Consider the following 11,981-nt stretch of genomic DNA (forward strand, 5'->3'; position numbering starts at 1 on the left):
TGTACATATCCCATAGTGTTTAAATTCACAGTATTAGGGAACACTTTATACATAGTTAAAAACAACTTAGAACACGAAACAACGACCTGAAGACTATACACAAGGCCAACATGCAGGAAATGACAGACAAAATACTTGACATTCTTTTCAGTTTATTAGAAATGTATTTATAAATCCACTGGGCAGTAGATTGGCAAAAAAAAAAATAAAATGAAATGGAAAAAAAGTAATAATAATAATAATAATAATAAATAAAAGAAAAGAAAGAGATAAATAACTATATACTAGATATTCCTACTAGAGTACTAAAGTCTCTCACTTATCCCAGTATTTTTTAGATAGTTTATTAAGGGGTGGTGCATTTTCCCAGATGTTTTCCCCAGCAAGTTCTCTAGTGTCATGTTTTGCTTTCCAATCTGCATCTCCATCTCAGTTCTTTCCTTCTCATTTCTCTTGCAGTCTAACAGAATGTGTTTTACCGTCTCTTGTGTACTGCAGTGTGTGCAGAGTCCAGTGGGGTGTTCTCCTATTCTGTTGAATGCTAGATTTAAGCCAGCATGACCTATTCTAAGACGTGTAATTATCATCTCTGCCTTTGAGTTTCTGCGCTGCCTCACACCCATGCCTACTTGTTTTTGTATAGTATATAGGTGTCGTGCTCTACATGAATCACGTGGGGGGGAGGGAAGCGTTTTGGGGGCGGGCGGGTTAGCAGGGGGCGGGAGAAGTTATATGGCTGGGTTTGGTCTCGTCATTCTTCAGATTTCTCCTGAGTTCCTCTTAACATTTTTTCCATCCGTTCTCGGCTCACGATTACAACGGCCAAGGTAGGTTTAAAACGTAATAAATAAATAAATATTCATGTCTACATCTTTCTTATTTGCTTTGTAGAAACCTGACCCTCATTTATCTAGTAGTCTTTATGATTTTTTTTTCTAAAATCTAAATTGAACAATAAATAAAAAATAAAAAAATAAATAAATAACACATCGTTGTTAGGTACACATCGTTATTTTTTTGCGTTATTTTTGTTGCATGCATGCATGCTTGCTGACCGGAATGATTTTATTAAACAAAAAGTAATTATAAGATTGCAATGTGATAAATGAATATTTTTATATGACTTAGCCTAATAGAGGCCTAGGTAAAATAAGTCTTTTTAACAAGTCACGTCACAATTTCTGATTGTAAATTTATGCCAAATAAAAAATTATCTAATATTAAAACTTGTCTCTTTTGGCCTCCCTGTATGGGTCATTAGGTAGATATGTAAGTAAATTAATATCTCAGCATATACAATAGGGTAAAAAAAAAACAGCAACAAAAAAACATGGCACAGATCTGAATGGTGAATTAATATCTGCGGTTTTACAATGGGCTGGTTTGTCTATGAATCAGGAATTAGATATGGGAATACAAACCAAAAATATGTGATATTTTGAAAAATCCAGAATTTGCTAAGAGTCAGGAGTAATCAGACTCGCAGGACGTTAATGAAGTTAATCGACCAGCCAGAAGATATCGGAAGCATTTTTAAAATACCACCATTTGTCAAGGGAGATATGCTTTCCAGCATTATAGCGGGTCTAAGTTCTGCCTCATTTGTCATCTGCATTAAAAAAAAAACAAACCACTGGCTAAAATCTCAATGTTAAAGAGCTAGGATTTGGAAGCTGTTTTTATAGTTTCAGCAACATTAAAAAAAATTAGGACCAGTTGCTACACTCAACAATTACTGTAAACTCCATATACTGAGAGTTGAATCATAGTTGCTTTCTAAAAGTTTCAAAAGAAATTACAGACTTTGAGCAACATGCTGACTACCTATCAATTACTAGATTATTTAAATTGATAAAGAATAAACTGCCTAGGAGGAGATTGAAAATTCAAAATTGCAGAAAAATTTTCATGACGGAAAATGACATCATAGGGTGCATTCGAATTGTCTTGTTTCTAGCCCTTATGGTTCAAAAGTTATATGGTGTAATTGGTATTGTTGAATCTACGAAGACCAGTCTCATGACAATGGGCAAAAGTAATCAAAAACAATTAGCATTTTTTGAAATTGCATTATAATTTTGACGCCAATGATGATGTCAATGACAGGTACTAAGTTTGGTCTGAATATGCTAATGCATTACGGAGATTTGGCCTCACATCTGTTTTTGCGTGAATTCGCCATCGAATTCATCTGAACATTATTTGAGAATGGTTTCTTTTATCAAAAAGCTCTTGATAACTTTTTGTCTGCATGCTCTGAAGATGATCTCTTATGAATTTCATCAAAATTGGATGAACAATCTAGGACGAGTTTGAAGTAGGTTTTTCAGGAAATTCAAAATGACGGACAGGAATTTTAGCCTACCATGGCATAGTCTGTTTGAATTGATGTACAATGTACAGTCATAGGCTGGATGACAGAAGAGGAGACTTTTCACAAGTACTTTTAAGCTCTGAGTAAAAATGTAAGGAGCGAAAAAAAAAAAAATTTTCTTGGAAACATAATTAAGTAAGAGTATATGTATTAAATTTTATATTACTCAAGTAACAAGTAAATACACCAACATAATGCTTAATTATAATAAAAAGAAAAGTGCAGTTACTCAAGCATTGTTTAATCCTGGGCTTAGTCCACACAACTCGGGAAAATGTGAAAATGAATATTTTCTTCATTTTGCCATTCTGTCCACACTGAAGTACTTTCAACTACCAAAAAGATAATGACAGTGTTTTTCTAAATATGCCATATATCCAATTAATGGTTTAAAAATGCCTATGTAGGAGCTGGTTGGGTCATCAATAAAGTAGGTGGTGATATTGAGCTATACTGATAAATTCACTACTAGTCAACATCTACTTGTGATAAGAAAAATGTAACTGAGCAGGAGAGATTGGCTAATACCTGCCCCTTTTCTGCCCCATTTCACATAATGCTATTGGGCAGTTCCTCTCCATAATGGTTTTCTGATGTTTTGAAGGTGTTGGAACCCTCTTCATACGTAACTACAAATCAGCCTTAAGAGAGGAAACATTCATATCTACAGTCGTGCACAGCTGAGTGTTAACCCACTCGGAATGCATCAGAGCCATAACTGTGGCCTCTACTGAGCTTGAGCCTTTAACTACAAATATTTAATTAATGCATTATAGTTAATAGTGTTTCATCAAAGTTTTAACCTGTGATTACAATCATCACCAGTAATCAGAAATATATTTGGGTTAATCTCCAATGTGAAAGATGTGACGCAATGTTTATTATGCTAATTTAAAAAAATTCCACTGTGTTTACTACAGCTATGTATGCCCCAGTGCATGGAATGGGCCCCCCCCAAACGCAGCCCCTGTTATATGGGATGCAGACCCCACCGAACCCAATGCCTGGATTTGACGGAATTGGCGGTAAGAGCTTAAATAATTAAATATTGGAATGAAATGAAAAATAAATAATAATAAAATGATTTTTGAGAGGAGTTTTATTTGGTGATGTATTGGCATATTACTCTTATGATGACCACTTACCCACTCTTGTGTAATGACTTATTATTTACTGAGCCTCTAATGTCACACTATATACATGACCTTTGGGGACAACAGGCCATTGTGTCAAGAAATGAAATGTGTGCAAAAACAGAAATATCAAAGGGTTTGATTATGGCTTGCCTTAATGTATTTGCCAGTAGATATATAGTAGCTTGTCAGTGGGCTAATACAGTACTTCTTCTTCAGCTTGTTTCTTATATAGAGACCCATGTCTAATCTGCTGTTAATAGTACAAATCTTGTACACACTTGTGATGTTATATTTTGAAAGGTGGGTTTCTTCCTCCTCCACCTATCCAACCAATGCCAACTCCTGATTCACAGCCAGCACAGGACTGGAGGTATGATTCCTTAATTTAGGGCCAACCTTTTTCATATCATCATATAAATGCATGTATATTTTTAATGTGCTTGTCGGTCATTGCCGGGCCTGACTGTTTCCAACAGTAAGCCTAGTCTAAGTAACTCTGTAGATCAACTACATGGTGGCAAGCATGACAGACATGGCTGAACTGATATCAGTGATCCAGCTAACCCTGTAACTTGGAGACTTGTACTTGTCAACAAAACCCTCTGTATAGGTCAGTGGCTAGTCATACTTCATGCCCCATCTCAGTTGAACATGAAGAAGCTATATTTACAGCTACTTCTGGAAGGCTTTTCCAGGATTATAATGACCTACCATCTGAGCTACCGTTTTCAACCAGCTCACAAGTTCAAGTGTCACCCCATCACCCCAGTGAATATAGCCTCATGCCAATGAACAGCATGACCTGCAGTTACTTTGCCAATCAGATTCAGCCAGACCATCACATGTGGTATCAGCATCAGTTGAGGACACTAGGACTAATGACTGCAGCTATATTGGTGTTCCACCTAAGCTTGCAGGAGCTGTGGGCATTCCAGAAGTGAGTGATTATTAGGACAGAAGACAAGAGGGTTATTGTACCAAGTGATTACAATTTCAAATCCCATTGGTGATATCATTTTTCAGTTGGATGAGTCCCTGTGTATGGATATAGTGCAACACTATAAAATTACATGTGGCAGCCATTGTAGTGACCATAGGACCATGGATGGCATGGCTTTAGAGTTCTATAGGCTTATTACCACCTTTCTAAAGGGGCAAGGCACATCCACGTACTACAATCCTAAAGGAGTTCAGAATGGGATATTTCTTTAGAAGAAATGGAATCAGACAAATAAAGAGACGAGATTTTGCTGAGATACTCATATATACTCAGGTAAACATGTGGGTTTCAGTATCCATCCATCCATCCATCCATTTCTGTACCGCTTAGCCTACACAGGGTCCCGGGAAACCTGGAGCCTATCCCAGGGGACTCAAGGCACAAGTTGGGGTGCGCTGTAGCCCGGTTGCCAACCCATCTCAGGGCACAATCGCACAGACTCACACACATTCCTGGAGGTGCGAGGCAAACGTGCTATCTAATAAGCCAGGTTGTAGTATTGTAGGGCAAAATGGCAATGCTTTAAGAAGGATTTAACCTGACCATCTTTGAGTCTGTATTTGTGAGAAGTGTCTGTTTTTTAAAAGATAATCTCAAGTTAAAGGGATTAGATGTTGTCTCTCTCTTCTTTTGTTTCAGTATTCCTGCTCTTACCAAGGAAGAGGCCCAAGAGGCTTTTAACAACTTTGCAAACAGCAATTGCTGTTATTCGTCTGGTCCAGCTACAGATGGTGTGATCACCAATATGGAACAGTTCAACACCTACCGAGTAACTGCAATCACACACATTCTCTCTCGTGAAATGTTATACAGAAAAAACAAGCTTGGGTTATACTGTATGTACATGCACTGTAGTGTACAACAAGAGTTTCCTAGGACAGAAGACAAGAGCGATAGTGTTCACTTCCTAGTGCACTGGTTCTTATGTTATGTCCAGCAAATGCGCACAATTTCAAAACCTACTGGTGATATCATTGGCTGTTGAATGAGTCCCTGTGGATGGATGTAGTGTAATATAGTGCCTTGGAATATTTGAATATAATGGCTTCGTAGCAATACTGTTTTAAACACACCCTCATTGACTATCCCTTGCCATTTCCCTTGGTTGAATCTTCATTCATATCTGAACGGCTTATAATTCTTGTTAGATGAAACATTGTTAGATGATTATTGGAGGTGCAAGAAATCTAAACTGTTAAGCAGGAGGAAAAAATATATATTCAGTAGGTAGTAATTTACAAAATACTTCAAAAGTATATTTGTTTTGTTATGTAAATTAGGTTTTATGTATCCAACTATTCATAACCCTTGATGAATGTGATTATTTTTTATGCTGCTTAGCTAGCAGACTTACAAATTAGCAAACTAGCTAATTATCAAGACAATTAGACAGTTAAACTTATCCCTAGTAGATTAAGCACTTCTTAGTGGTGAAGAGCTGTTGACAAAGGTGTGATGAAAATAGCATTGAAACAGAGGATGTGTTTCAGTCCCATTTTGGCTGACGCATTTGTTCACCTTCACAGTATCGCCTAGAGACTTACACGGAATCCAGAAAAACGGAGTGGGCGACCAAGCCTTATGAGGGTAATAAAAGAATCAGATAGGTCTTTACAGTCATTTACATTGCCCTCCACTAATATTGGCACCCTTGTTAAATATGAGCAAAGAAGGCTGTGAAAAATGTCTTTATTGTTTAACCTTTTGACCTTTTATTAAATAGAAAATCACAAAAATTCTCTGCTCTTATGGTTATCAAACAATTGCAAACACAACACAAGTTTAACCAAAAAAATTTTTTGTTAAATATAGGTGTGCAACAGTTATTGGCACCCCTATGAATCCATATGAGAAAAATATATTTGAAGTATTTCCCCATTGATTTTTAAAAGTTTTTTGGTACACCTTGATGACTAGGAACAGGAAATTGTTCAACTATGACTTCCTGTTTCACAGAGGTACAACTATGAGGTAACAGATAGGCAAAATTCCCTTAGTCATTCATAACAATGAGTAAGACCAAGGAATATAACTGTGATGTGCGGCAAAAGGTTGTTGAGCTTCACAAAATGGGAAGTGGCTATAAGAATATAGCACAAGCACTGAAAATGCCCATTTCCACCATCAGGGCAATAATTAATAAGTTCCAGTCAACTGGAAATGTTATGAATCAACCTGGAATTGGACGTGTGTCTATTTTGTCTCAACGCACTGTGAAGAGGATGGTTCGAGTGGCCAAAAAAATCTCCACTGGAGATTTGCAAAAGTTAGTTGCATCTTGGGGTCAGAAAGTCTCCAAAACTACAGTCCGAAGTCATCTAAATCACCACAAGTTGTTTGGAAGGGTTTCAAGAAAAAAGTCTCTACTCTCATCCAAAACCAAACTTAAGCATCTTCAGGTTGCCAGACACTTCTGGAACTTCAAATGGAATCGGGTTCTATGGTCAGATGAAACCAAAATAGAGCTTTTTGGCAATAAACACCAGAGGTGGTTTTGGCGCACACAGAGAGGTAGCCACATGGAAAAGTTCCTCATATCCACGGTTAAATATGGTGGTGGCTCTTTAATGTTTTGGGGCTGTTTTTCTGTCAGAGGACCTGGACATTTTGTTAGGATACATGACATCATGAACACCATCAAGTATCAACAGATATTAAATGAAAACCTGACTGCCTCTGCCAGAAAGCTTGAAATGGGTCGTGGTTGCATCTTCCAGCAGGACAATGATCCAAAACCTACATCAAAATCAACACAAAAATGGTTTACTGATCACAAAATCAAAGTCGTGTCATGGCCACCCCAGTCCCCTGACTTGCAACCCATAGAAAACCTGTGGGGTGAACTGAAGAGGAGAGTCCACCAGCGTGGACCTTGAAATGTGAAGGATCTGGAGAGATTCTGTATGGAGGAACGGTCTCAGACCCCTTGCCATGTATTCTCCAACCTCATCAGGCATTATAGGAGAAGACTCAGAGCTGTTATATTGCCAAAGGGAGGTAGCATAAAGTATTGACCAAAAGGGTGCCAATAATTGTTGCACACCTATATTTAACAAAGTTTTTTTTTTTTTGGATAAACCTGTGTTTTGTTTGCAATTGTTTGATATTCATGAGAGCAGAGTACTGTTGTGAATTATTTTAATAAAATATCAAAAGGTTAAACAATAAAGATAATTTTTCACAGCCGTCTTTGCTCATATTTACCAAGGGTGCCAATATTAGTGGAGGGCACTATATATATGCTTCCATAAATTGTTTTCTTATTGCAGTAACTGTGTAATGATAGGTCAGCCATTGACCACCAATGCACAGATTGCTCCTAATCCATGGGAAGTCCCGGTTCAAGTGCCAGCCATGTTTACAAACTCCACTGAGGATGTCGAAGTGCCCTGCACAGCATCAGTCAAGGTATATATTAACTAATGCTATACTAATTAGCATACCTGTTGTTTTTGTTTGTATCTTGTGGTCTAAATTTCTTTATTTGAACTTTTCCTTAATTCACACCAAATATATTTTTTACTCCAATATACAATTTTTTGTTTTAATAAGGGACATCTGTGTAGCACTAGTCTGCACTGAGAATTTAATCCAATTGCAAAAAATTGTTTAATCTGTAATTCATGAGTGGTTTTATAACATTTTTTACTCATTATCCATATTTTAAAAAATTTCCTTTCTAGCCATGTGACCAATGCTCTGCCTCAGGAAAATGTCAGTGTACCAAGTGTAGTGGATCCAAAACTGTAAGTGATTTCAGGTTTTATATATTATACTTTACGTTATGTTTTCCGTTACTCCCCAAGCCTGGCTATCAGTCAGTCTGTGCAGTGCATGGCAACATGCAATGGTCTATCCAGCAGTGGCTTCTTTAGGAGCTATTTTCATTGACAAACAAAATATTAGACCATATTGTGTCTAAAATGTCAGTTCCGCTGTATTAATTATTTTTTTATAGAACCACCTTTTGTTAACTAAATATCGAAATACTAGAGATAGATCTAATATAGAACTTAATATCCTTTTTGGATTAATGTTTGATTTTCAAATACACCAACCATCTCTGTAGGCTGTGCAAGAAGAGGAATGAGGCAGCACTCTCTGTAACAGTCTTCTCAGTCAGCTGAACTTAAGCTAATCAATGCAGAAAATCTCTGAGGAACATCTGGAAAAACTTAGTTTTCGAATGCCTGTAGTCCCCTAGTCTTTCTGTACAAACAAAGGAAATATGCTTTTATTATTTGAGCTGTTGCTCTGTATAGCTCTCGGAGATTGCATGTAGTGTATAGAGTTATGTATCTCTATGAGCCTCTTTTAAAATCATTATTTAATTGATTGTTTTTATTGTAAAACTTGTATATTCGTTGTGCATGTTTTTCATCTTTCTTAAGAGATTGTTCTCTATCATTATTAAAAGGAAATCTTCTCAGAAAAATCATACGGTTATTATGATGAAATGCTACTGAAAAGACCCCATTTTGACTCAGTTTACTCAGCCACATTATACAGAATATAGAAAGTTTACCAGAAAGTTCCACACAGTGTGTGGTAGAGCAGATACAGATACTGATAATGTCGTTGCATTACACCTCTAATATACTGTATAAAGTATACATATAGCCCTGTGGAGGGTTCATCGTGGAAAAGACCATGCCCTTTAACATAGAAATGTTTCATAGGATAAAGGTGATCAGTCAGATTAACTTTGTATTGTTCTGCAGTACCTAAACAGGTGGAGCCAAGCCATGGCAACAAAATGGCAGTCATTGGATGACAGAGCCACCAGTAGTATCTGTAGCATGTAAAGCTATATAAAAATATGTTTCCTTAAAAAAAAATCCTGTCTATTCTCCAAATCATAGTCTTTTATTCTGCCAAATGTCTTATTGCAGAGACAATGCAGAACGTGCAGAGGCTCTGGGAAAGTTGCTGAAGAACAAGTCTGTGAAACATGCAATGGCACAGGCAAAGTGAAGTAAGTTTTCACACTACAGCTGACTCACTAACCCTTTTAGTTACCACTTTGTGCAATGAGACTAACATATCTAATACACATGTTTTGTGCAGATCAGATGTGTTATCCATGCAGTGTCAGTTTTACTCAGCGATTGTCTACATTAAATGATCTAGAGTATGGTCGTTCTCTACCCAATGAGAAAATGACCAAAATTACACTTTGAAACTTTCTTACACTGCAAGTCATTCTAGACCCACCAGCATTAACTGTGACACTGTGGGAAGATCCTGTTGCTTCAAGCCAAGGCAATAATCATATATGGACCTGTGTTGACCATATATGGTGCTGTGTTTTATTCCATTTTTTATAGGTGCCCTGATTGTTCAGGTCAGGGAACAACTGTATGCGATACCTGCAAAGGGAAACAGAAGTTATTAACGTATATCAAGCTTATAGTGGAATGGTAAATCATTCACATTTTAACACAGAAATTAACTAAAATCTAGTCATTAAATATAACACCATTTTTTGGGCATTTTTTGGCATCAGGAAAAACAACGTTGATGATTATATTGTGGAACAGTCAAGTGGTCTGCCAAAAGATAAACTGGATGCAATTACTGGGAAGAAGCTCATCAAAGATACCAAGTTCATGGTGAGAGAAAAGTTATTATTATTACTACTACTACTTTTGAATAATATGGTAGGGTTCCCATTTGAATAATAGTTTAGATTCATGCCTGGCAGTGTAAATGCTGAAATGCACAGGATCTTTTATCATTGCTGTTATGTTTATCGCAGGTGTATCCTTTGATTGGATTCCCAGAACATAATGTGGCTCAAGCATCTGAAAGGATGGTCATGGAACATCACAGCAAATTTTCCAAGGCATCACGCATCATACAGCAGGTTAACATTCATTTATGCCTGGCAACATACAGTCATATGAAAAAAAATTTGGACACCCTGTTAGACACTACTTAAAGTCTTTAACCGATGGTTTATTGACAGATGTTACAGTTTTTTCTAACAAGCAACAAGCTTTATTTATTTTTTATAAATTTTTTTGCTTTGCTAGTTTTTTTCCTCACTCTTCCTTGCAGAATGTTTTATTCCACTAACAGTTTTATGTCGACTTGAGTGCATTGCATGTCTGAGAGATCTACCTATAGATTTACAGTATCACCAATAACCTTTTCATGTGACTGTATGAACCTGCCATCATTTGTTCTACATGAATGAATGGATTCAAATTGTAGTCCTGATTGTGTAAAAAATACATTTCACTTAATTCTTGTTTATGTGGGGACTAATTTAGAATTTTCTGACCTTTCTGTGTTCCAGCAACAAAGTGTTGAGCTGATTCCCATCACTAAGGTGACATACAAGTGGAATGAAAATCATTATATTTACTTTGTTTATGGTATTGAATTAAAGGTCAAGGCAGTTGACTATCCAGCTACGTGTTGTTGCACTATAATCTAGCAACCCAGAGGAAGCATAAACTCCCTACATGAGTGGCATTTAAAATGTAAACATTTATAAACATTTAAAACTTTAAACATTTCTAGCAAATATAGGTGTTTTGACATGTTTTGGGTCTGAGTTTGATTTTTAGGTTTTGCACTGGAGCTACAAGTGTAAATCTTTCCTTAACTCTCTACCTCAAACTACATAAGGTTCTTCATAATAGCTATGTTTCCATCCATGCATTTTTATGTGAATTTTGGGATATCCTTGTCCCCGGTTCAATCCTGATCTCAGGATACTATCAGTGTAGAGTTTTGCATGTTTTCTCCATGTCTGCTTGGGTTTACTCTGGGTTCTCCCATGTCCACCTACCTCCCAAAAACACACCATTGGATATTCTGGATAGCTTTTTGGTGTGAATGAGTGTGTGAGTATGTGTGCATGCTTCCCTGCAATGGACTGGCATATCATTTAGCGTTCATATTCACTCCTGCTTCACATGTTGTTCATGGGATGAGCTTTGGATCCACTGTGACCCATGACCAGGATAAAGTGATTACTGAAAAGAAATGAATGAATGTTAATGAAACAATTATATGATGATTTTGCCATGTATTTATGAATATTATGGATGAAACAGATTTCTATTAGCTCCAGCACAGTCCTAAACTGTAACATTTTGAAAGCAGACATGTCTTGGCTGATCAAGAAGAAAAGAACGTATATTTCATGATTTCTGCTAACACTGTTACATAATCTACAATTATGCCTGTTTCTGATCTATTGCTATGCTGTATTTTTTAAATGAGCTAAAATGAGCTTTTACAGTAAGTACTTGGGACTAACCCTAATCCTGCTTCTGTTAATTACGTGTTTTTAATGTTAAGCTTAACTTGTATGTGCTGCATGACAGTATCATATGTATCTAACCACTGACTCTGTATACTTGATTTACTTATAAACCTGTGGAAACATAATCAAGTGAGTGCTTATCACACATTGAAAAGGAATACTGCCAATAAATATGACATGTCAATGATGTAA

The 11,981-nt window shown here is 36.7% G+C and overlaps 1 protein-coding gene across 1 annotated transcript; it reads left to right on the forward strand.

Moving 5' to 3' along the window:
• The first annotated feature begins 730 nt into the window (after positions 1-730).
• Positions 731-11,981, forward strand: LOC108255245 (protein SSUH2 homolog). Its single transcript, XM_017451066.3, has 12 exons — positions 731-827; positions 3,295-3,399; positions 3,811-3,880; positions 5,150-5,279; positions 6,037-6,097; positions 7,797-7,918; positions 8,194-8,256; positions 9,403-9,485; positions 9,838-9,930; positions 10,017-10,122; positions 10,269-10,376; positions 10,812-11,981. Exons 2-12 carry the CDS (start codon positions 3,297-3,299, stop codon positions 10,950-10,952), a joined length of 1,080 nt encoding a protein of 359 aa, XP_017306555.1. The 5' UTR covers positions 731-827; positions 3,295-3,296; the 3' UTR covers positions 10,953-11,981.

The sequence above is a fragment of the Ictalurus punctatus genome, chromosome 21 (genome assembly GCF_001660625.3).
Source record: "Ictalurus punctatus breed USDA103 chromosome 21, Coco_2.0, whole genome shotgun sequence".
In the NCBI taxonomy this organism is placed as follows: domain Eukaryota; kingdom Metazoa; phylum Chordata; class Actinopteri; order Siluriformes; family Ictaluridae; genus Ictalurus; species Ictalurus punctatus.

Coding starts and splice junctions, on each gene's coding strand:
- LOC108255245 (XM_017451066.3), top strand. CDS start 3,297: ATGTATGCCCCAGTGCATGGAATGGGCCCCCCCCAAACGCAGCCCCTG. Junction 3,400..3,810: donor TGGATTTGACGGAATTGGCG/GTAAGAGCTTAA, acceptor ATATTTTGAAAG/GTGGGTTTCTTCCTCCTCCA. Junction 7,919..8,193: donor CCTGCACAGCATCAGTCAAG/GTATATATTAAC, acceptor TTTCCTTTCTAG/CCATGTGACCAATGCTCTGC.